At 52.7% G+C, this 23671-nt stretch overlaps 1 protein-coding gene across 2 annotated transcripts in view; it reads right to left on the bottom strand.

Moving 5' to 3' along the window:
* Positions 1-2754: 2754 nt before the first annotated feature.
* RCAN1 (regulator of calcineurin 1) overlaps positions 2755-23671 on the bottom strand; it is a 95031-nt gene continuing 74114 nt past the window's right edge. Inside the window, exons 1-4 of one of the 2 annotated variants that reach the window (XM_075542329.1) lie at positions 11383-11561; positions 8040-8213; positions 6461-6620; positions 2755-4445 (exon numbers count right to left, since the gene is read on the bottom strand). In XM_075542329.1, coding sequence (XP_075398444.1) covers positions 4273-4445; positions 6461-6620; positions 8040-8213; positions 11383-11469 — 594 coding nt within the window. In that variant the 5' untranslated portion in view covers positions 11470-11561 and the 3' untranslated portion in view covers positions 2755-4272. Of the gene's footprint in view, positions 4446-6460; positions 6621-8039; positions 8214-11382; positions 11562-23671 lie in introns of those variants that run through there. The other variant, XM_075542328.1, reaches the window with a different exon arrangement.

Genomic DNA, 23671 nt, shown 5'->3' with positions numbered 1-23671 from the left:
GCGCTCTGGTGACAGGCTGCTAACTGCAAGGTGAGCAGTTCAAAACCACCAGCTGCCCTGCAGCAGACAGATGGGGCTTTCTACTCCCGTCAAGAATAACAGTCTTGGGATGGAAAAGAGGGCGGGTCTACCCTGCCTTCAGAGCTCCGATGAGTAAGAATGGACTAGGTGGCAGTGATTCTGGTTTGGGGACACAGTTTCACAAAGAATGCTAACAAGGCAATGCAGATGACCCTGGGGAAGGGTGGGCCACCATGGGCGACCCAGCATGAGTGGCTTGGAGAGTCCCTGGGAGAGATGGAGCACTAGAGACTTGCAAGATGAGACAAACACTACAGCCAGCAACTAACTCAGTGATCTTGTCTGTTTTGGGCTAGGCACCGTGGTGGTGGTGGTGGTGGTGGTGAGCTGCTGTCTAGGCGGTCCCTGACCTGAGGTGACCCTCTGCCTAATGGGGCAAAAGGCTGCCCAGCCCTGCACCAGGCTGCTTGGCAGAGAGACCCTGGCCACGCTGACTGGATGTTTAGTCTGCTTTCATCTGCAAGCTCTCTTGACACCTGTTGAGCCTTCAGAGGGACGCACAGACCTCAGCTGACAGACAGGGAGCGTCTGCACGAGGCACGTTGACGGGAATTGAACCAGGGTCTCCCCAGTGAAGGTGAGGATCCTACCACTGAATCCCCAATGCCCCAGGTACAGGGGTGGCTGCCAGTGACTGAGACAGAGAAGCGGTATTTCGTGGGGTGTATTGACGTGTATTGACGTATCCTTGACTGCACAGCAGCTGGGCTGGGGCAGCAGAGCCTTCTACGCAGAGGGAAGAGGTCTGATGCTGCTTGGGGAGCAGAGAGTGCGGCCAGCTAGAAACAGGGACAGTCTCAGGAGGCCAGAGGGTGATGCCAGCTGAGAGGATGGTCCCGATGGCCTTGCCAAGCGGCCGCAGCGTTCACTGGCTTCTCCTAACCACAAGGACCAAGCCCCTCCTCAGAGTCTTGGCCGGCAAGGAAAAGCCTGAGGTGACAGAGCCTGGCAATTGCTCTTGAGTAATTTCCTTCTGTCTCCCTGCAGCCGAGATGACAATGACCTTTCATGAGCATGAGAGATGCTGAAGGGTGGCTTGTGAGACTAGCACCCATCTATCTACCTGACTGCCAGGGAACCTGGGGGAGTCACAAGGGGAGGACATCAGATGGGAATTACAGAGGTGGGCATATTGGAAGAAAGCGCCCCCCCCCCGCCGCACCCCCTACATGCCCTACTTTCAAATCAGAGGCTCAGTGAATAGAAGAATACATTAATTAAACCTACCTTCCTCTAGTGGCTTAGTCAGTTACACGCCTTGGACTGTTAACCATAAGGTTAAAGGTTCAAACCCACTTAGGAGAAAGATAGGACTTTCTGTGCTCATAAAGACAGCAACCTTGTAAGCCCACAGCGGCAGTTCTGCGCTGCGCTATGGGGTCTCTGGGAGTCAGTATCGACCCTGTGGCAGAGTCCGGTCTTACGGAGCTCTGGTGGTTAAGTGTTGGAATGCTAATCTCAAGGTCAACAGTTCAAACTCAGCAGCCTCTTCTGCGCTCAGAAATGTGTGTAGCCTCGGCTATCTATGAATTGGAATAGACTCGATGACTTTAAAAAAATATTTTTGGCTTGATTTTTGGTTTTACTTTCCTCTTAAGGAACCCTGGTGACACCGTGGGCTGGGGGTTAGGCTGCTAATTGCAAGGTCGGTGGTTCAAACTCACCAGCTACTCTAGGGGAGAAAGATGAGACTGTATGCTTCATAAAGATGTATAGCATCGGAAACCGTATAGAGGGTTGATATGAATCGGAATGGGCTTGACGGCACTGCTAATGCGTGCGCACACATGTGTGTGAGAGAGAGAATATCGAACAATGGAGGAGACATCAAAAGAAGATGGAAGACATGCACGGAGCCCTCCAGGCTGTGGAGCGGCAGCCGGCCTCTCCCTGGAAATCTCAGGCAGGAGCCCGAGGGCCGGCGTGCACCGACCGCCTCCCGACTGCCCAGCGCCTTTCTCGCCACGGCCTGCGCTGTAGACGCGCGTGGCTCGCAAAATGCGTGCATGTGCTTGGGGGATGACGAGAGGAAGCGCCTCCCAGAGCGACGCAACCCAAAATCGTGGCACTTGAGTTTTTACGGAAAAATGCCAAACGTTCATCCCGACCAAGATGAACGCCCCCTGGCAGATTTCAGCAGCTCAACGAGCCGTGGTGCGCAGGTCTTCGTGGGCTGGCATGTGAAACCCCCGTCCCGCTTCGTTGGGAGGGCACCCCAGAGAAAATGCTGTTTGAGATGCACACACGAAACTTACACGTTCAGTGCCCTGGGACACCCCCCCCCCACCCTCCCTGGAAGGCTCCCTTCTCAGAAGACTCCTGGAAGGAACCAGCACACGGCCGGGGTTCTGACCGTTTGTGGGGAGCGCGGTTGCGGTGACGAGGGCTCTCTTCCCCTCAGATAGCATCAGCGACAAAAAACGTTGTGGGGGAAGTCCCATTCTCTTTCAAGCCGTTTCCCACAGCTTTTTAAGAACCCCTCGTGCATCCCCTTTGCTGAGTGACGGAGGGGCGGCGAGCCAGCCCTCGCCCGAACCTGCGCGGAGAGCAGCGAGTGTCCACACGCAGACGGAGACGGAATGGATCCGGGTGAGCCTGGGCAAGACCCAGATCAAACTAAAATCTGAAGAGACCACAGACTAAGCCTTGGAAATAACAGGACATGGAGCGAGCTTTTCCGTAAAGAGCATATTGTGCCAATTTATTAGAGAATGCAGTTAAAAAAATAGTTTGATGTTAGCGCCTCCAGGTTAAAAGCACTTTAACTAGAAACACGGAAACAGCAATGTAACGGTCTCTCCCTCACCTGCCCCACCGCCCCGACCAAGTACTGTAAACAAAGTTTGGAGAACATTCGATGCATTTCTTGATAGGGGCAACCCCAGGCGTTAATGTAAGAACGAACGTGTTGTGCTTCTTTAAAAAGACCATCTGCTGCGACTGCCAAAGCATGCATTGTGACTTGGCATTAAGTATTTCAAAATGACACACTCTGTTAGGGTAGCTTTTAAGGCCCAAATATAATCACCTATGTACCGGACAGACACGTGACAACCAGGGAAGGACAAAGGACCAGTGTTACCCAGTGCGACACTTCCACGGGGGACGAACGGGGAAAGGCACTGCGTCCCTCTCATGCCACCACACGGCTGCCACCCACGCGACATGCTTTGGATTCGAGTCCGGTAAGAACGGGTCGACAGCGCTTTCTACCACACACCACTCACAGCAAGGTTAATACATCTTAACACTAGTCTCCCACCGCCAGCTTATCACCCACGTCTACAACAGGGATGAAGAGATGCTATCAGCTCTATTTACAGGTGTGGCCGAGGTTTCAGCAGGTAGAGGCCGAGAGAAGGATGGCGACTCACTCAGCAGTCCCCGTAAGGGTGTTTGGCTGGAGCCGTGGGCATTAGCCAGCACATGAGAGACACAGATGGAGCCCACGCCCAAGGTCTCACCCACGGAAGGTTGGCAGTGAAACTGCTATTCTCTGGATTTTGTCGGCTAAAGTCTACTTTGGCCTTTCGGACCCAAGCCTCTCCTGCGAAGCGCCAGTTCAGGTGCCGGATGAATGCGGTCTGGGGCTGAGAACCAAAAACAAACCAACACAAACCCGGGAGCCGGGGCAAGGGACAGCCTCAGCTCTGGGAGGACAACGGGTTCCCAGTGCTGCCCCGGCTCTGCAGAGGATGGAAGTCCCCACGGAGTAGCTTGGTACGCGGACAGAGGTGGGGACATGCACGGACACTAAGTGGGAGGTGGGCGGGGTGGGAAGGGAAGCCCTCCCAAGTCCATATGGCACCTGCTGCCGCTTTCAGAGCCTGTACCGATGCCTGCCCACTGCTGTCGACTCAGCGGGACCGCTGGTCAACCTGCCCTCGGCACGAAACCTAACAACCTACCGGAAAAAAAAACAAGTGTGAACGACTATTGTTACTGGTTTTCTCAAAGGCGCTCCCCAGTGTCCCTGTGCGATCCCCACAGGCTCGGTGATGGGCCCAGGACGGGCCGTGGACATGGGCTGACGGGCGGCATTGGAACAAGGAGACCGAGCCTCGGTTCTCTTCCGAGCAACATGGACTGGGATTCTCTGCCACGACGGTCACGGCGGCTGCCACTTCCAAAGTTGTGGCCCGCCCTTGACACAGTCAAAGGATGGTCTGACATATTGCATCCCCGGCCGGCTCAGCTTAAGTGGATCGGCGTGTACTCCGGCCTCCTGGTCTGGATGATTTTGGGTTTGGGTCTCTTCATCTTGCCCAGCTCGTCTTCCTCCGCGTTCTCTTGGTCACTCTCGCACACGTGGACCACCACGCTGGGGGTGGTGGCCGTGGCTGCGTGCAGTTCGTACTTCTCCCCTAGGGAAAGAAAAGAATCATAGCGTGACCCGGAGTTACCGACAATGGAAGGGCGCCCGCTCGGGGTCGGAGCCTCTGTGCGCTCAGTGCGGCCCGAGACACACACACGCAGGCACAGCGGGGTTTCTGCCGGGCGCACTCAGGAAAAGATACATGTTACCAACAGCATGCCGACAGCACACTGGAGACAGGGAGGGAATGCATGCTTGCTTTTTAAAGGACGGTTCCTGGGTGGTGCAAGAGAGCCCTCAAGGTGCAGCGGTTACACGTTGGGCTGTGCTTCACCAGGTCCTCAGTTCAAAGCCCCCAGCTGCTCTGAGGGAGAAAGACGGGGCTTTCTACTCTGGTAAACAAGAGTCTCAGGTCTCGGAAATGCACAGGGGCAGTTCTGCCCTGTCCTACAGGGTCACTATGCACTGGGACCCACTTGATGGCAGTGTGAGAGAGAAGGTGGTATAAATGGTGAATGCAGGATGGAGGGAGGCTCAGGCAGAGCACCTGGAAGGTACCATTTGGCTGGGAGCATCTAACCTTCACCCTCGAGTGGTTGGTGGGAAGGACTTGCGACAGTAGCAGGGGCTGCCTTCCTCTCAGCTCTGGCATGCTCCTCCAGGCTCCAAGGCCTCCTCTTTGCTTGGCCGGCCCCGTGCGGGGAAGGCATGGAGGAGCCCCCTATCCTGACCTTCGTGCAATGAGCAGCGGGAGGTAATGGGATCTTGACCTTCTACCACACAGGGAATTTCGGTTGGGGCAATGCTCAGAAATGTAATCTTGCCGTGTGAGACGGCTGATGGCCCAGGAAAATGTATCCAGCCCACAGGACCATCAACTTGCTGGTCAAGGAGAAAGGGGAGGCTGATGGGCTCAGCGTTTATTTCCTTCCTTCCGTGAGCAGGGCTCTGACCTCTTTGTGCCCCCCTCCTCTCACTGGCACCCAATCAGACAGACACTGCTTCTTCAGAGCCTGCGTCGAGCACTGACTAAGGACTGACCAGCCGCTGCACTAGATGCTCTTCCGGAATGCTTCCAGACTACCACCTGCAACACCTCCCAGCAACACTGAGCTGGCTTTCCACTCCTGTAAGGACTTACAGTCTCAGAACCCCGGGGCAGTTCTACCCGGTCCTGTAGGTTTGCTATGAGTTGGAATCGACTCCACAGCAGAGCGTGGTTTGTGAATTTCGAGATGAGGAGCCAGAGGTCTCCCTGAATGCCCGCTCCTTCGTGCCTGAGTTCCCTGTGCCTCTGCAGGGAGCCAGAACCTCTATATTCCGGTCTCAGGCAAGGTCAGTGGGGCAGTGCCCTGGGCGGGGCAATGGGGGTGGGGCATCCTTAACTGGGGCTCCTTTTCGCTGTGATCTGCAATCCTCCTCCCCTCCTGCCTGGAGAATGGAGGTGCGAATCAGAGCAATGGGCCAGATCAGCTTGGCTGAGGTTGGACTTCGTTTGTTAGAGACAGGGCCGTGGGAGAAGAGTGGGGTGCCAGCCACCAAGCAGGCTGTGCTCAGGAGTCACAAGATATCTGCCTGGTCACCATGGCCAACCATGGTCTCTCTTGTAACGTTCCCAAAAGATTGGAGTAAGAAGAGGCAAGCACAATCCCAGCATGCCTGACAGCGACACCCAAACCCAGCCACTTGCATGTGTTTCGTGAGTTTGAAGAGGACTTTATAGATTGGTATTGGACATATGGGCTAATAGCGGACGTATGGATTTGATCTGTGCTGGTCTGGGATGTTTTCTCAATATTCAGCTGCTCTTGTATATAAAGCTCTTTCTTATACACATGTGAAAGTATCCATGAATTTGTTTCTCTAGTCTCCCCAGACTAACACAAGGTCTGCACCAACAACTTTTAGGTTAGTGGTTGACTACGTCTCTGAGCCACCCAGGAGCCTGTGAAAGCAGAACAGAAGGGTCTAGCTGGAAATATTCCTGAACCACGCGGCGTGGACACACGTGGGCGAGGACGGGAGCCATGGGGACAGTGCCCGACGCAGTGATAGGGGACTCACCTGGCCCCAGCTTGGAGATGGCGTATAAAAGGTCATAATTAATGACGGGGGTTGCATCTTCCACTTGCTTCCAGCCCACGGGTGGGGAGGCAGGAGGTGAGATGAGAAACTGCTTGTCGGGATTGGGCGGGGCCAGGTGTGAACTTCCTATGTGTAAGGTCTGAGGAGAAAAAGACAGGAAGGAAGGCAGGCTGGCGTTTAGTGGCAATGCAACAATGCTAGTTAGGTGGTCATGATTCTTCTTGCGGTTAGAAGACTGTCTGGGCGTTACTTCAACATCTCCCCAGCCTTGTTTCTCTTTGTCCCGCAACATTTCCCTTCAAATTTCCCCAAGGAGCGCCCACTGCTTTTCTCGTCAGAAGGAAGTCGTGAGCGCACTACGTGGCCCTTCATCGAGCCGTCCACTGCTCTCCAGTCCACTCCGACTCACAGCGGCCCTCTGGGGCTGCAGGTCCTTACAGGAATAGGCAGCCTCACCTTTCTGCTAAGGAAGGGCTAGTGGGTTTGAACCCTCACCTTGTGGTTAGCAGCCCAATGCTCGCCAGACAGTGCCACCGGGGACCCTTACTAGTCATGGAATGGTCAGCACCAAATGCTGAAAAGCATGTGCTCACAGGGGCCGGGAAAGTGCCCGCACAGCTGCACTTGGCTCCACCAGAGGCAGAGCATCCTGCCTGCTCCCAGGAAACTGCTGGACAGCCTGGCCCTCTGTTTATGTGAAGCAGGGTGTCTCTGAGACTGAGAGCTTGTCTCCTGCTGGCAGGAAGCCTGCTCAGTCGGACTGGCTCCCACCTTGGCTCCATCTCAGAGCCCCACTGGGGCTGGCCTGTACTAGAGAGCAGCACCCTGGGAGCTCCCGGCCCACCCGTCTAGCCCGGGCCCCGGTCCTGTCGTCACAGGGATTTTTTGAGCTACCTTGACAGTGGGTCACTTGCCCATTAAGATCTTGGGGTTACCTCTGGAGAGAGGTTAAAAAACAAAAACAAACCAACAGCAGCAACCATAAAATCCCTGTCATTGACCAATCAGGACTCTATGCAGCCCATGTGTAACCACTCTGCCACCAGGGATCCTTGGAGAGGCAGGTGAGCAGGTGAAGAAGCCAATCTGTGAGCGCCCAATTTGTCTCGGTCCCATGGCAGCCTCACCCTGCTATGCCCGAGTCCCTGCAGCCTGTTGCTTCTCCAGGACAGACTGCAGGCCTGGCTCCTGAACTGAGGGAGGCAGGGGCACGTTGCCGTCTGCTGGGAACCAGCAGAGAGCTGGAACCCTGCTCAGGCTGGGACATGCCACCGGGCAAGGGCAATGTGCACACAGCGGCGCCTGTCTGCCCCCAGCCTGACCACCTCACAGAGAGCCTCCCTGCCCCCTGCCTGGCGCTGGTCATCACCCAGGACCAGGGCCTGTTGGACGCAGCTTTTCCACACACCTCGACGTGTTCTTTCTTTTGCGGAGACACGTGGGAGTGAATGTTACCTTTCTCAACATGAAGTCTTGGGAGGTTAAAACAAACAAACAAACAAACAAATCAAACAAAAACCCCCAAAGCTAAGGAGCCGTATCAGCAAAGCCAACTCACCTGAGCAAAATATAATTTCATCTCCTTCCCCAGAAACTCAGTCTTGTGCAGCTGGAGTCTGGCATCGGCTGCAGACAGAGGGTTGCTGAAGTTTATTCTGACTCGTTTGAAGCTCTTAAAGTACTGGAAGGTGATGTCCTTGTCATAGGTCCTAAAGAGCGATTCAAACTTGGCCTGAAAAAGTTATAGTAAACACAAACAGATTAAGATTTACCTGCATAATCAATCCTGATCAGACGGCCTCATTCCATCTCCTCGTGAGGAAGAGAAGGAGCAATGGGAGGAGGGAGAGCCTTGGCCTTTCTCCTGAGGTTGCCCCGTCAAGGTGACTGCATGGAGCTACGTGCTGGAAACCCACCCAGAGGCGCCGCGGAAGAAAGGCCTGGTGATGGGCTTCTGATAGGTCAGAGCTACAAGACACTTTATTTAGTTGTACTCTGCAGTGGTTCTACTCTCTCTTTTTTGGGTATAAGAACATAAGCGTATATGGTTTCCTTCACAGGACAAGCAATACTTGAACCGATTTTGTAATTCGGAGAAATATCCCTTTTAAAGTAGAGTGAGCATTCTCCAAGGCAGTCTAAACCTCCGACCTCACTGCCAGGGGGCAGGTTCCAACTCACAGCAGCCCAGCTGCCCCTGTGGGTTTCTGAGACTCTCACTCTCTACGGGAGGAGAAAGCCTGATGGTTAGCGGCCCAGTTTGCAGAGTCTGGTAATCTGCGTACCCCTGGCCTGTCCATTTCTGCCCAATGGCTTCCCGAACCCCTCCCAGAGGTCGAATGAATACCTTCTTCTCTTTTTTCATGGAAGCAAACATCCTTTCCCAGCCCACTTTGGAATCTCATGAGCCCCAGCATCCATTTCTTTCCATAAACAAGACTCCTGTCAGCTCTAGAAAGATTCTGATCACTAGTTCTCAAACTATGTGAAAACAAAAATTCCTCTTTAGGGATGAGAAGCACAGGAGCTAATTTATAAAAAGCATTTTGCAGCTCTCTTCAATCATCTGAGTCGTGCTGGTGGCGGTGGGGCCTAGGCACTGGGTTGCTAGCCCCCAGGTCAGTGTTTCAAGGCCACTAGCCACTCCCAGGTGGAAAGATGAGGCTTCCGGAGTTAAGAGTTTCAGAAGCCCTCGAAAGGGTAGGGTCGCTATGGGTGAGTATGGGCTTGTTGGCAGCTAGTAAAATAATCCAGGCTCTAAATATATATATATATCCTACAATGCTTCAATTTCTGTATCCTGACTTTAATACACGCGCAACCAGCTCGAGTGTGGCAGGTACTGGTGAGCATTAGGAAGCATGACAAGATCACCACCAGTCAGATTTGATTTGATGAGCTCTTGCACGGAAAAGCCAATGTTCAAAGACTACAAGCTTAGATCCAGACAACAGAACTCCTTGGTCTCCTGTTTCTGAGATGCTCTGGCCAGAGGCCCTGGGCTGGGCCGGGAGTGGCGTGGAGTGTGGTGGGAAAGGCCAAGGCGGCGCAGATCGATGCAATGCCTCAGATGCCCACTGGAGGGCGTCAGTGGCCAGGGGAGGCCTCTGGGGAGATGTCAGGGCTTTTTTAGCTGCGGTGCGGCTGAGTCTTTTTTCAAAACTGCACACTCAGGGCTGCTGGAGGGAGCGCATGTGAAAGGCAGAGGAGTCCGGATCAAGGAGCGATGCAGAAGAGGGCGCAGAGAACCCGAGGCAGTGAACCCCCACGCAAAGTAGTGCCGTGTAGCGCAGAGTGGAGCGAGCATCACAGAGGAGAGGGCAACGGCTTTTAGAATACTCACAGCGCCCCTCAAGGAAGTGGGGATGGGAATGCAAGGTACACCTGCCGGGTAGCGCTGCCTGCAGGAGAGGCTGCCAGGTCCCCCATCTGCCCGCGGAGGGGCTGGGGCTTGTGAAAGGAGAAGGGACCCGCTCAGCTCACAGACTTGCTCTTTGTGGCGCCCTGGGGCCGTTCTCTAGTGGGTGCACGGCTCTGGTATCTCCTGGGCTCTCTCTGAAAAGGCCCCAGAGAAAGCGCACAGAGAGATGACCAGTCCCCACACTGGCTGAGAATGGCCCCCACCCCCACCCTGTACAGGCTTCTTGGAAGCAAGCTGCTGGCGCAAGCACGCACTCTGTAAATCTGGAATTTCACATGACCTCATCAATAAGCACTGTGACCAAGTGCTTCGTTTCGAAGTTATGATTCAGAATTTAAACGGGATGACATTGATGAATATTTTTAGAGTACCAGTCAGGGCGTTGGCCCAGGGCCCGGGAGAAGCTGCTTCACCTGTGAAAGCCCCAGCGTTCTCATTCATGACTCTGCTCTCTGAAAAACACTCGGGATGCTTCCAATGACCGATTCTGGTCCCTGCAGTTGCTGCCTGATGTCTCTCACATTAACGCTAAAAGTAAATCCCTTCATTTTGTATGATTTTCTCAATAGGTTTCTCAGCAGACTAGTTCCAAAACTATGATTGCAGCCCACAAGTGTCATATATGAAGGTTAATCAATATACATATGTGTGTGTATACATATACACACCTCCTCCCCACACACATTTACAATAAGACTTCCAAAACGTTTGTGGGGGGGAAAAAAAGGGATTTTCCCACAAACTTTTTGAAGCCATGTAATGATACAACTTTGGGTATAAAGCATATTCTACAACCTCTTCGCCACAAAACAAACCAAAACCAAAAAAACAGACATGCAGGGTTTATTATAAGCAACATGATTAAAGATTCAATTACGCAGCTGGATTCTTACTGAAAAGCAGTACAGTTTAATCAAATGAGGGGAATAGACTACACTCTGATAAAATGACTAAGTAGACTAATTATCAACCATAAGGGCTGATCCCCAGAATACACTCTCACTGCACACTTTGAATTCTTCACCCGGTTCTTCTCACTTGCTGCTAAGGATGCACTTTCTCTAGCTAGAGAAATCTGGAACCTTTGCTAATTACCCACCAAGCACAAAAATCCTCACAGCATCTATTTCTTAGGCTAAACCCGGTTCCTGGGGGCTGTGGCCGTGGAACAGAGCAGCTAATCCCTGCCTGATCGTGACAAAGTCAAAGGGCTGCGGTCTGGTCCGAGTCCAGGTCTGACCCCCAAAGGCTGCCTTACAGCTCCGTCAAGGACCTGGATGGGCTCAGATCCGGAGACCCTTACACAGTCCCTCCCCAGACAGCTTCTGCTTCTTAAAACTGAAAGCACTTGGGATTTACTTCCCGTGGTAGGAGAGCCACATCCCACGTCCCACCCGCCAACGATTCCGGTCGTCCCACTCCCAATGGAAGCGGCACGGCTCCGAGACGGCCCGGGATGGCGGGGTGTTGGCGACCTTACCCTGGTTTCGCTTTCGCTGAAGATATCCCTGTTTGCCACGCAGGCAATCAGCGAGCTAAAGCTGTAGTTAAAGTTTCTAAAGTGCATCTTGCTTTCTGACAGTGAGAGGGGCCCTGGGCCCAGCGGAGACGATCCTGAGTGAGGTCCTTTCAGGAGGAGCTGCCCGATCCTGCCAGAGCCCCAGCTTATAAAGCGCCCAAGCCCGGCCCCTTGGGGGAAGGAGCGCCTCTTCCAGGGCATCCTGTTTGGACAGCAAATTCCTGAGTCAAGTCCTGCATGCTTGCAGGCAGGCAGGCACAGAGCGCGGGTCGCTATTGGAAAGAGGTGACGTCAGCACCTGAGTCATTTTCCCTATGCTAATTAACTCTGCTTGGGGAGGATGGAAAAAGCTGCAGAGAGAGGTTTGCTTCGCAGCTGCTTTATCAAGCCCTCTTGCAGCATAATTTCCACTGGGAGTAATTCCATTCAGCGCTCAGGCGGCATGTTCCCCGCTGAGCCCGGCACCCTCCTTGGGCGGCCCCTGAGCCTGGAGAAAAGGGGACGGAGGTCCACCGCAGTGAGCAGAGACAACTGCTCTTAGAAATGGCCTGAGACGCTTTCGGGCTTTGGGAAACCTGGAGACCAAAGTCTTGGCGACTTGTTTGAACCTTGCGATTTCCTGAAAGAAGGCAAGAGCAGCAACAAAAGAACTCCAGGAAAGTTTGAAACTGGGGAACTGCAGAAAAACATTTTGAAACCTTGTCTGGGTTAATGACCTCTGGTTTTTAAAGAAAAAAAGTGGAATTAGTTTGGAAATAGCATCTTTGGTTTGCTTTCCCCCTTCAATTCAACTTCCCTGGATGAATGGCCCTATTCCCACTTGTAGGCCACAGTCGTCTTCTGGGCTGGTGGGAAATGCTCCTGAAGCAATAGTGGAGTTTTCATTTGAGAACTTTATTACCGTTCGCTAACCTGGGGGCTGCGCTTTGATGACCTTCTGAGAGCTACTGAACATGAGCAGGTTTCAGCAGAGGTCCGGACCAAGAAAGAGCAGGGTGGAAGGTCTGGCAATCGGCTTCTGAACAAGCAGCCACCGAACCCCTATGGATCACCATGGTCAGATCCTGCTGTGCATGAGATCCTGCTGTGCACCGAGAGTCCGGGGAAAACCTTATACTACAGAGCAGACCTGCTCCACAGGGCCCCATGAACCTTTATGGCCACAGACTGCCATGCCTTTCTCCTGTGAGGGGACTGGAGGGGCCGAAACACGGACCTCATGGTTAGACTCAATCAATTACACCACAATGAAAAACTTGAATGTACAGCCCCTGTGCACCTGTGGGGCAAATCGGGACTATCTCTGCCTGAGGCACGAACACCAGGCTCACCCACGCTTACAATGAGGAAAACAGAATGGTAAGCCAGTTGGAGCCCGTTTAACTGTTTACAGGACAACTCTTAGTGACTGGGGTCTGAGAAGCTCATGCGCGGCCATCAAAGGTGTAGCTCTCAGTTTCTCTCTGTCCAGAGCGACGACGGGTGAGGACAGTCAAAGAGGCATAGAAACAATTAATCCGCAGGCGAATGGAGCAGACTGCGAGAGCTCCGCCTCCAGGGCCCGGCCAGCTGCAAGAATTCAATGGTACCCGGCTACTACCCGACTGCTCCCAGACGGCTCGCACTGGCCGAGTCCTGGAGAGCGTGGGAGATGAGGGAACACAAGACTCAAAACCACGGAAGAGACAGCCAGAGACTCCGAGACCCCTGAGACAAGAGACCTAAGTCGGCTCAGGTCAGGACATGGACTCCCCCGGCCCGGGGCTCCGCTTTCAGGCGGACCAGGGATAGGTCTAGAAGGGGCACAGTAACCCCAGGGAGAGAGGCACCCCTTAGAATAGTCCACCGTTGGAGCTCAGAGGGCCAAGGACACAGTCCAGGAAGATTAGAAAAGGGGACGGCATGGGAACAGGAGAGACAGGGAGGACCTGGGGCACTGATGGCTGACTGAGAGGAGACTGCCGTGGGGAGTGGAAAATGGGCTTGCTCAGTCAACCTTCAACCAGTTCACAAGGAAAAAAGGTAGGGTGTGCAAGGAGGAAAGACTTTCCCTCGGCTGACTCGAAAGCCAAACCAAATTTGTCTTTCTGTATTTGCCTTTGACTTTAGGTTCCTCCACACGAAGCACTTAGTGAAATCGAGAGCTTCCATTTTAGGATCAGCACTAGGGGCTGGTCAGGATGGTGGCTGCCAACTGAGGAGGCTGCGACCGAGGCTGTCTGGAAAAAGTATGCCAGGGGCCTCCAATAGGAGCGGGGACACTTAACATCCATCAACTCCGGTGTCCCCAGCTCCAACACAGAGGTATGGAGCATGTTTGGCATTTCCAAACCACGTCACCTTGGTCGACATGGCTCTATGGCAGTGTCCTGGCCCAGGTGGCCAGGGGAGCAGGGAACCAGGGCCCCTGGGACACTTGTCCCCCATAACCAGAGGTGACACTGCTTAAGCACACCTCAGTGTCCCTCCACCTGCTAATTTGGTGGCTCTTGTTAATAAAGGCTCTTCTCACACCCAAAGCTGGGTTTCTACGCTGCCTACACAAAATGTACTTCCTAAACCGTTCTCAGCCCCACACAGACTAGAGATGGATCCCAAACAAGCCGGCTTTCCGACGTGGCTGTCTCTTGGTAGTCTGGGATCCTTGCTTGAGTGAGCGCTGGACGTAAGAGACTCAGAAAAAGGAGTGCCCACGGCAGCACGATCTCGCCAGGCTCTGAAGAGGATACTAGACACGGTGCTCAGGAGAGTCCAACTGGAGGAGGCGCCAAGACAGAGATGAAATGTCTTAGTTAATGCAAAGCAGGGTGGCTTCCTATTTCTTTCATTTTCGTTGTAAAGGTCGTCGAAGGGGCTCTTTAACCGGCACTTGCCTCCCTTGGCCCCACGGCGAGCCCACGTTTTCATCAGGAAGCTTCTATTTTCAGCGAGGAAAAGCTGAGGTGTAATTCCACCATTACAGCCTTCCTACAACAGAGCTGGGATGACCTCAGCACTTCCATTACAAACTCCAAGGAGTTTACGGTATGACAAGAAGGTGCCACCGGCTGAAATGATACAAAACGAACTGGCCAGTGAGAGAAAGTGGGTTTTGATCTCAGGGGGCCAACCAAGACTGAGCAAAGAGGGAGCCGCCTTCCAAAGATGTCTTGGAAGGAGTTGATGTTGTTAGGCGCCGGAGAGTCGGTTCTGAGTCTCAACGACCCTACTACGTACAACAGGACGGAACATCCTCAATTGTGCTGGTGTTTCAGCCCACCGATGCAGCCACTGTGCCAGTCCCTCTTGTCCGGAGCTTTCCTCTTTTTCGCTGCCCCTCCACTTTACCAAGAACGATTAGATGTTGGCAGCTCTCTCAGCAAATGAAGGTCCCATCCATGTCATTGTGGTCGGCGCTACTTTGAGAAGGCAGCTCTTGCTGTGATCATGGGCTCCGCTCCCATGTGCTCCCCATCTCTCCCCCAGGACAAGCTGCAGTGGCACTGCCAGCGGGTGACTGTGAGGGCACTGTGCTTCTAATGCAGGGGTCTCTAAGACAGCCAAGGTGTTGGAAGAACACAGTCAGCTGACATGTGTGTCCCAGTGGTTACACGTTGGGCTGCTAACTGCAAGGTCAGCTGTTCAAAACCGCCAGCCACTCTGTGGTACAAAGACGAGGCTTTCCACTCTCATAAAGAGTGTCAGTCTTGTATCCTGCCCTATAGGGTCGCTATGAGTCGGCGAGTTAGGTTGGGGTTTTGTCTCTCTTAAAGGCGTACTTCCAGCATATGCATTGCACGATACCTAATATTTACGTGAAACTTGCTTGGGATTTGGAAAGAAGGTGATTTCACTGACATATGTCTTCGGAAACTTTGGCCAATGAGATTCATGATCAGAGTTTGGAGACCATTTGTCTGAGCATCGAGTGTGATCGATTCTGTGTCATGAGGATTAGAGGGGTCAGGAACAGAACAGCGCAGCGATTCTCCCTCCCGAGGACTTCTGCTCCCTCTAGCAGCCAGCAGCGAATGGGCTCCCAGAGGCCACTCCGGGATTGATCACTTGAGTGCGGCTGGTAAAAGCTCCTGGGCCCCAGGGAGGGGCTGCTATTTGGAAGAAACGTCAGTGGATGACTTAAGACAGTCCACCTGCGGATTTCCTAATGGGCTTTCATGATTCTATCCATAGTCTGGTGAAATCAGGCCCCAGGGTTGGGGGAGAGGTTCTGGAGAAATGCCCAAGAGTGGAATCAGAAAGCCACCTTAGCGTAAAGCCCCTGACTAACTGGGGGGGGGGGGGGGGCGCGCCACTTTTCCATCATAAAATAAAGGTCACAGTTCACCTATTTCATCTTCCTGCTTGTTACATTCCCCGAGTGCTTCCAATCCTATTAACTCTGGCTCCCCGAAGACGTCACTCTTTCCAAGGCCAAGCCAGCAGCCGGCGGAGGGTGACCACCACGCTGGAACTCTTTGGAAACCAGCAGCAGCAGCTCGGGAAGGCTTGGGCTGAAGAAAGGGCCAGGGGCGAATCAGAGCGCTTCTGGCAGGTGAGCAGGTGGGGATGGAATGAGGCAACATTTACTTAAGAGATTATCGGGACCCAACCCACACTAATTAAGCATTGCCTATTTCCTCTCCTTAGTCTGCTTGTTTCTGAACCCACCTCGCTTGAATTACTGATTTTATCTTCTGCTTGTGATGTGTTTCCGGCTTTGGAGGGGAGACAGCTACAATATTGCAGGGGACCAGGACCTCCCGCAGGGACTACTGGAGCCGGTCTATGGGTGGGCCATTGAGCAACTCAGCCATCAGAGCCTGACCGCTTCCAGCTAGCAGAAGAGCCCTGCCCGCTGTGAGCTTCACATTCAGCTCAGGAGGGCTGGTTCAAGGGCAGAAGGCCCCTGGCGCCAGTCTGGACACCCCAGCAACACACGGAGGGGGTGACAGGTTCTGCTCAGTTCGTGGATTCAAAGGTGAGATCACAGAGCAATGGTCTTACACACGCACGCACGCCAGATCACCTGTACATCGTTAATACCAGACACAGGACTTTTGGGACGGAGCCTTGGTGGCACAGTGGCTTTCCCACTGGGCTGCTCACTGCTAGGGCCACAGTTTAAAACTACCAGCTGCTTTGCAGGGGTGGGGGGCGGGAGCATGACGCTTCTGACTCTGGTAAAGAGCTACACTCTCAGAAACTCACAGGGACAGTCCCCCCTTGAGCGATGGGGTCGCTGTGAGTCAGAACGGACTCAGCGGCAGTGCATATAAGCCAGTTCTAAAAGTGATTTCTGGTCAGGGGCTGGGGTGAGTGCGCTTACTACTCTTTCCCTTGTGGCTCACCCTGCGCCGCCTGCAGCTGAGGAGGACTGGGGGCCAGCCGCCAGAGCACAAGGGCGGGCGCTTTTCAATGGCACCGCATTCATCACAGACTATTTAGAAGCCGGGCAATGTCCTCCTCCTGAGGGCAGCTCAACGGTGTGCCATGCTGGCTGACCGATCACAAGGGTGGTCCAGGGTACAAACCAGGCATCAAGACCATGAAGCCGGACTAAACAAGACCCCATGGAGCCCTGGTGGCACAGCGGTTACCCATTAGGCTCATAACTGCAAGGTCTGCAATTCATAGCCAGCAACCGCTCCAGGGGAGACAGATGTGGCCTTCTACTCCTGTAGAGCGTTATGCTCGTGGAAACCCACAGGCGCAGCTTCTGTGCCCTAGAGGATTGCTCTGAGTCGCTTCTGACTCGATAGCAGGGAGTTGGGTTTTCTGGTTAAGCAAGACCCCATCCTGAGTCAGTTACATTGCAAGGTCGGCAATTCAATCCCAGCAGCCTCTGTGCTGCCGCCATATGGATTCACAGCCTTGGACAGGGTCACTAGGAGTTGGCACCGACTTCATGGCAGTGGGTAGCCAGAATGACTGTGCCAACCTTGTTCATTAAGAAAATATAGGTGTCTGCTCCCATGACTAAAAGTTGCCTGGGAGGAATCGTTAGAAAGAAGAAATGCTTTCTGGCCCACACCAACGCACCAGTCCCTGCGGGTGTCAGCGCTTCCCATCAGGTTCCGAATATCCCGGTGGGTTCCTGCTGTGAACCGGTGGCTCCCAACATTTCCACCAACACTGCAGCCGATGCCAAGAGCTCTGGTGGCAGCGTGGCTCAGCTGGTGGTTTCAACTCAGTTTCCACCAGCCCCTCTGTGGGTGAGGATGACAGCCTTAGAAGCCCGACGAGCCAGTTCCACTCTGTCCTGTAGCATCACCAGGAAACAGAACCAACGACATGGCAGTGGCTTTGGTTGGGTTTTGCAAATTGGGAGGTTTCACGTTGCGCAAGAATGTCTAATTTTTCTGGGGGAAAGGGGATGATATTCCACTTTGACCCACGGAGTCAGGTATGAGCAGCACCCTAGGGTTCAGGAGGAGGTAAGGGAGGGGACACCTGTACTCCCTTTACAGACACCTGAGTCCCTGCCGCTCCCTGCGGCCTTATACCTGCCCAGCAATGACAGCAGCTGCTGCCTGACCGACCCTAAAGGCCTTGGCATTTGGGGCCCTGATGAGCCAGTGAGCTGAGGGCTGCAGTTTGAACCCACCGGCATTGAGGCGGGATTAAAGGTGTGGCGGTCTGTTCCATGAAGATTTGCCACTTTGGAAACCCTACAGGGCAGCTCAACCATTGTCCAGTTGGATCACTGTGAGTCAGAATCACCTGGAAGGCAGCAAGTTTGGAATTTTAATTTTACAGGAGCCATTCATTAAAAACGGGCTGGTCACCTGCAACGAGCCAGCCTTACCACCTATCCCTCATGGTTCGTGTGTTACCACGAGGCTGGAATTTCTAATGTGAGCCTGGCCACGCGCAGGGCAGACAGGTTTCAGTGGAGCTTCCAGACGAAGGCATTGTAGGAAGAAAGGCCTGGTGATTGACTTCCAAAAAGTATCCAATGACAACTCTGTCTGGTAACAGAGGGGCGCTTACAGATGAGCCTCTCGGGCCGGAGGGCTAGAGCAATGGACGAGCAGGCCTACGCCCCTACAAGGCGGTATTTCCTTCGGTCCTCAGGATGGCCAGCAGGCACAGCCAACTGCAAAGGAATGCCCAACCAAGGTGCCCTAAGCTGCATGGGTGTGAGGGGCACTCCCAGAGCTGGGCTTTCCACTCCTGTAAACAGTTACCTACAGGGGCCACTACAAGTCAGCATTGACCTGACAGCAGTGAGTCTGGTGTGTTCTTAATGGTCTACACTGAAAAGCTCCATCAAATAACATATTCAGGATCCTGTCACTTTTGCCCCACACAATGATTCCCCTTTGTTCCCATTATCAGAGTACATTCCCATGGCTGGGGGGGCAGGGGGGGGCGGCGGTGAGGGATCCGTGTGGAATGTTCTTTCCCCTTCCTGAGATGATACTGTGGGGCAATCAAGGGTGGAGATCTGGTTACAGGGCAGTCTTGATTCTGCTCACTACCTGCACATTCACCACAGTTGGCTTCTTGACTGGTGGTCTGGAGGTGACAGGGCCTCACACACACATTTTTACCAGATCTGCTTGTGGGAAGGCCCCCATGACGGAGCTGGGAGAGGAGGATGGGGAGGTGAGAGCCAGACCACTCCACCTTGAGGTTCCAAAGCTAGTCCTTCACAAGACTCTTCTGAGATGTCAGCCCTTCCAGATGTTCTTGTAAAACCTAGGACGCCGTTTGATCCATCTGCTAGGGGTGAGATGCCTGCGGGAGGTCACTGGGTTCAAACCACCAACCTTTTGGTGAGCAGTTAAGTGTTTAACCACTGGGTCTTTCAGTAGACTGAAGAGCTGTCTCACAACATTGGAAGGTGTCTCCAACTTGATATTAAGGCGGGAGAGACTCAAGTTCCCAGACCCCATTTGTCACTGTGACTCCATTTTGACGAAAATAAAATCTATACATGGTTGTATTCCAGAAGATCCGGCATTTTCTTGCTTATTTTTTAAAGATTTACTGGAATTTCCACAACGAACATTCATTACTTTGTAATAGGAAAGCCCCAAACACCCCGCTGCCACTGACTTGGTTCCGACGAGGACTGAGAACTGCTCCACAGAGCCTGAGCCTAACTCTTTATGTGAGCCGTCTGCCTCATCTCTCTCCTTGGGAGCAGCGGGTGGGTTTGAACCACTGACCTGTGGTTAATAGGCCAACACTTAACCCGTTAGGACACCAAAAGCAAAGCGAATTATGGCCATCGAGTAGATTTCAACTCTGACTCATAGTGACCCTATTAGACAGAGTATAACTGTCCCATGGACTTATGAGATTATAAATATTTACAGGGGTAGAAAGCCTCATCTTTCTCTTGAAAAATGGCTGGTGGTTTCAAACTGCTGACCTTGCGGTTAGCAGCCCAATACATAACTCACTACACCAGCATGGGTCCTTAAAGGTTTGATTTAAAAAAAAATGTTTCCTCCTGTATATGTTAGAGGCATGTAATTTCCAGTGGTCAGAAAACCGCAGCTAGCAAGCGTGCTGTATAAGATTAAATGCCAGCCAGAGTGGATATCTTCCCTTCTTCTTGTTTGCATGCTTTGATATCGTGGCTTTTAATTTCTTTAAATTGTCTTTGGCGTTTTTAAATAGTTAACATTTTCAAATAACCATTCTTGACAGATCTCAATTCTTAACCAAGTAGCTTTAAAAAGTGGAATTTCCCCAGGATGGGGAGGCGGTGAGGGGGGACAGGCACATTCTCCCTTTCTTTGCCAACCTCTCCTGCAAGCTGTCTTCATCTAGTGAGAGGCTCCGTTCTTTAGTTGTGCAGGCTGAGACGTTCCCCTGGATTTGGGTTGTCCATCTGCCAGCAAAAGGTCACCTGGTGGCGTCCTGCTACATCGGGGCGTTGGACCCGGGCTCTGAATGGTTGTACTCTTGCACAGCAAAGTAGAGGCCTCGCTCCAGTGTGCCTGCTGAGAACACCCAGTATCCTCTGGGAAATTCAAGGATGGCCCTGGTCCTCAGGTCAAAGCCTCCTTTCTCCCCTGGGTGATTTAATCCATGCTTCTTGGCATCCACGCATCAAGAGGCAGGGCTTTCTCCTCCATGTGGAGACAGCCCCACCCTCTGGACAGTCCTCCTCACAGGACAGGGATGCGGTCCAACGCACTTTCCCCATGTAGGGTTAGCGATGGTGGCGGTGTGACATGTAAAGCCTGGCCAGATAACTTGTCCTTATCAGCAGATGCTGGAGAGCAACGTCTCGGTCCCAAAGGAAAGGATGCATCGTCAAGGGAAGCATCTCCGGCGGCGAGCCCAGTGACACAGGAAAATTCCCTGGACAGGTAGGCTCCTCCAGGCCTGGGAGCTGACTGCCTGGAGGGAGGACGCAGCTCATTTCATTAGCCTGGGTTTTTCCAGCCCCTACACTGGGTGGAGGAACTCACGTGGGACAATTAGTTAAATCCGAGGCTGTGAACCACAGGGCTGGCAGTGCAAATCCACCAGCTGCCCAGAGACAAAGATGCAGCACTCTGAGGATCGACAGCCTTGGAAGGGCCGTGGAGCAGTCCTATGGGTCACTTGTGCATGAGCGTGTGTGTGTGTGTGTGTGTTCCCGTTTGCTTGTTTTTACATTGAGTAGAGTCCAGTGTTTGTGGCGAAGAACAGGCTTTCAAGTCTACAATTCACTCAACCCCCAATCAGTGAGGCTCTGCTATGGGTCCTCCTGACTCCTGCGGCAGCATCCAATGATTCCTCCGACAGACTCTCACGCCCCTGGTACGCTGAAGACCCTCAATGCGTATTTGCTGAAGGAATGCGTGGACTAGGTCCGTCACCACCCTCTGGTGGTACGGCCGTTCCCTTCAGAGATCACAGTCCCACCAGTCGCCCGATGCCGAGCCATCACCAGCTGCTCGGCACCTTACATGGGGCTCTAGAAGCCAAGGACAGTCTCAGTCCCTGCAGGGGCTCACCACTCGAGTGACAGGGCAGTAGAAACAGCCTAGAATGCTCGCTGCAGACAGTTGCGTGCTCAGAATATTGGTGACATAGTGGGATATGCTTCGGTCTTACTAACTGCAAGGTCAGCAGTGCAAACCCACCAGCCCCTCCAAAGGGGAAAGGTGAGACTTTCTGCTGGGTAAAGGCTTACATACATACATGCATGCATGCATACATACATACATACGAGGGGTGAATCCCCAAAAACCTGGAAAAAGCTCTGCTGCCCCACCTCCCTTCCACTCCCCCCACCCCCACCCGCTAGGTGAGCATCAAGCAACTTGTTCTGAGTCAGTGCACCCAGTGGCGTCACCTGGGAAGGTTCTCTGGTCACAGTGGATTTTTTTTTTTCATAAAAGCAATTTTGCTCAAACCTTGTTTTCTGTGACAACTGATTTGAGAGAACAGCGTGAGGCGTTTTGTTTTCTGCACAGGAAAAGTGCTGCAGAAACTGCTGTGATGTTGGAACCAGCTGACAAGGACAGCACTACAGGAAAACGCAAGTTGTCTGAGTGATTTCTCATTTCAAAAAAAGTGAAATGCTGACTGATGACAAACCGTGTTCTGGACATCCATCAACTTCCCGAATGGATGACTTGCAAGGCATTTGGAGTTCATTCCAGCAGACCAGAGTGTTCATCAAGCTTTCTATTTAGAGGTTCTGAAAAAATTATATACCAGTATGTGACAAAAAAAGGCCTGATTTGTGGCAGACGGGGACTGGTTTTGCCACCACGACAATGAACCTGTTCACACAGCCAGCCATCTCAGGCACCAGTTTTTGGCAAAAAAAAACCAACTGCAGTATACTTCTCTTACCCCCACACCTAATCACCTGACCTTTGTCTGCGAGACTTCTTTTTGTTTCCTCAAATGAAGAGGAACATGAAAGAAAGGACAGTGATTTGATGATGTACAAGAGGTGAAGAAAAAAATGAGGGAGGTGCTGTCAGCCATCCAAACAGATGAGTTTGAAAGATGTTTCCAAGAATGGAATCACAGACTTCACAAATGTATTAAGTGCAATGGAGACTACTTTGAAGGTGATGAGGTTGTTTTGTAAAAAAAATGAAAATACATAGCTTTGAAAAAAAATCCCATTTCTTTGGGTACTCCCCACCCCTTCCCCTTACAGACATACATTTGAGTAGATGTCAACTCATAGCTACAGTTGAGGACAAAACTGCCCCCTGAGTTTCCAAGACTGTAACTCTCGACAGGACTGGAAAGCGTCTGCTTCTTTCTCCCAAGGAGCGACCGGTGGTTTGAACTGCTCATCTTGCAGTTCGCAGTCCAATGTGTCACCACCATGCCGCCAGCGCTCCTTTTAGCCTCAGATACCTTGCGCAGGGTTGCCGTGAGCCAGAACTGACTGGACGACCGTGGGTTTGGCTTGGGATATTTGGCGGGGGAGGGGGGGGCACAGGGGGCAGACGGAGTGAACTTGGTCCGTTTACAGAAGCCTAGTGAAGAAGGGACTGGCTTTTTAAAATGTGGAAATGAACCTGTACCTGCATTTACTCTTTTCTACCAGAAAGAACGGCGATAGCCACACTAACATTTTCTTGGCTCGCGATCATGGGAGTAAAGGAAGGGTCAGTGTCACTAAAGGACACAGACACATCATTCCTTGGAAAACAAACTTCCCTGGTGGCCTGGGGGCACTGGCTCCAGAGCCCTGGTGACAGAGTGGCTATGCATTGGGCTGCTGACCCCGAGGGCTGAGACCCCAGTGGCTCTTTGGGACAGAGACAAGGCTTCCTATTCCCGTGAAGAGTGACAGTCTCAGAAGCTCCCAGGGGCAGCTCTCCTCTGTCCTACAGGGTCACTATGAGTCGGAATCGCCTCGATGGCATTGGCTCAGTGCTAATATCTGTTGAACTCTACTTCTTGAGAAATCCTACCTTTGCATACTATTACTTAAAAAGAAGAACAAACGTGACTTTGTAAGAACACAATCCATTAATTCGTATATTAGACTAAATATTTTGTAAGGTCATACACTCAGATTTGGGTTTGGGGATGAATGATCCACGAATGGGCAGAGAGTAGGGAGAAAACAGTGGGAGGGGATCAGATGAACACCTCTGAGAACCAATCAATTTTCCCAATGTCTCCTAACCCACGCGTCCTTAATGTAGAACCTTTCCAAGTGGTGGAGCAGACGTCCCCCGTCCTTTGTCCTGGGATGGCCTCCATCAATACTCCACGCAGCAATGACACCAGGTGACTGCCAAGCTAGGCCATCAAGATGCCGGGAACTTTCACCATATCCCGTCGG

The sequence above is a fragment of the Tenrec ecaudatus genome, chromosome 2 (genome assembly GCF_050624435.1).
Source record: "Tenrec ecaudatus isolate mTenEca1 chromosome 2, mTenEca1.hap1, whole genome shotgun sequence".
In the NCBI taxonomy this organism is placed as follows: domain Eukaryota; kingdom Metazoa; phylum Chordata; class Mammalia; order Afrosoricida; family Tenrecidae; genus Tenrec; species Tenrec ecaudatus.
The sequence above is the reverse complement of the archived record's forward strand: the minus strand, read 5'-3'. Positions and strand labels throughout refer to the sequence as shown.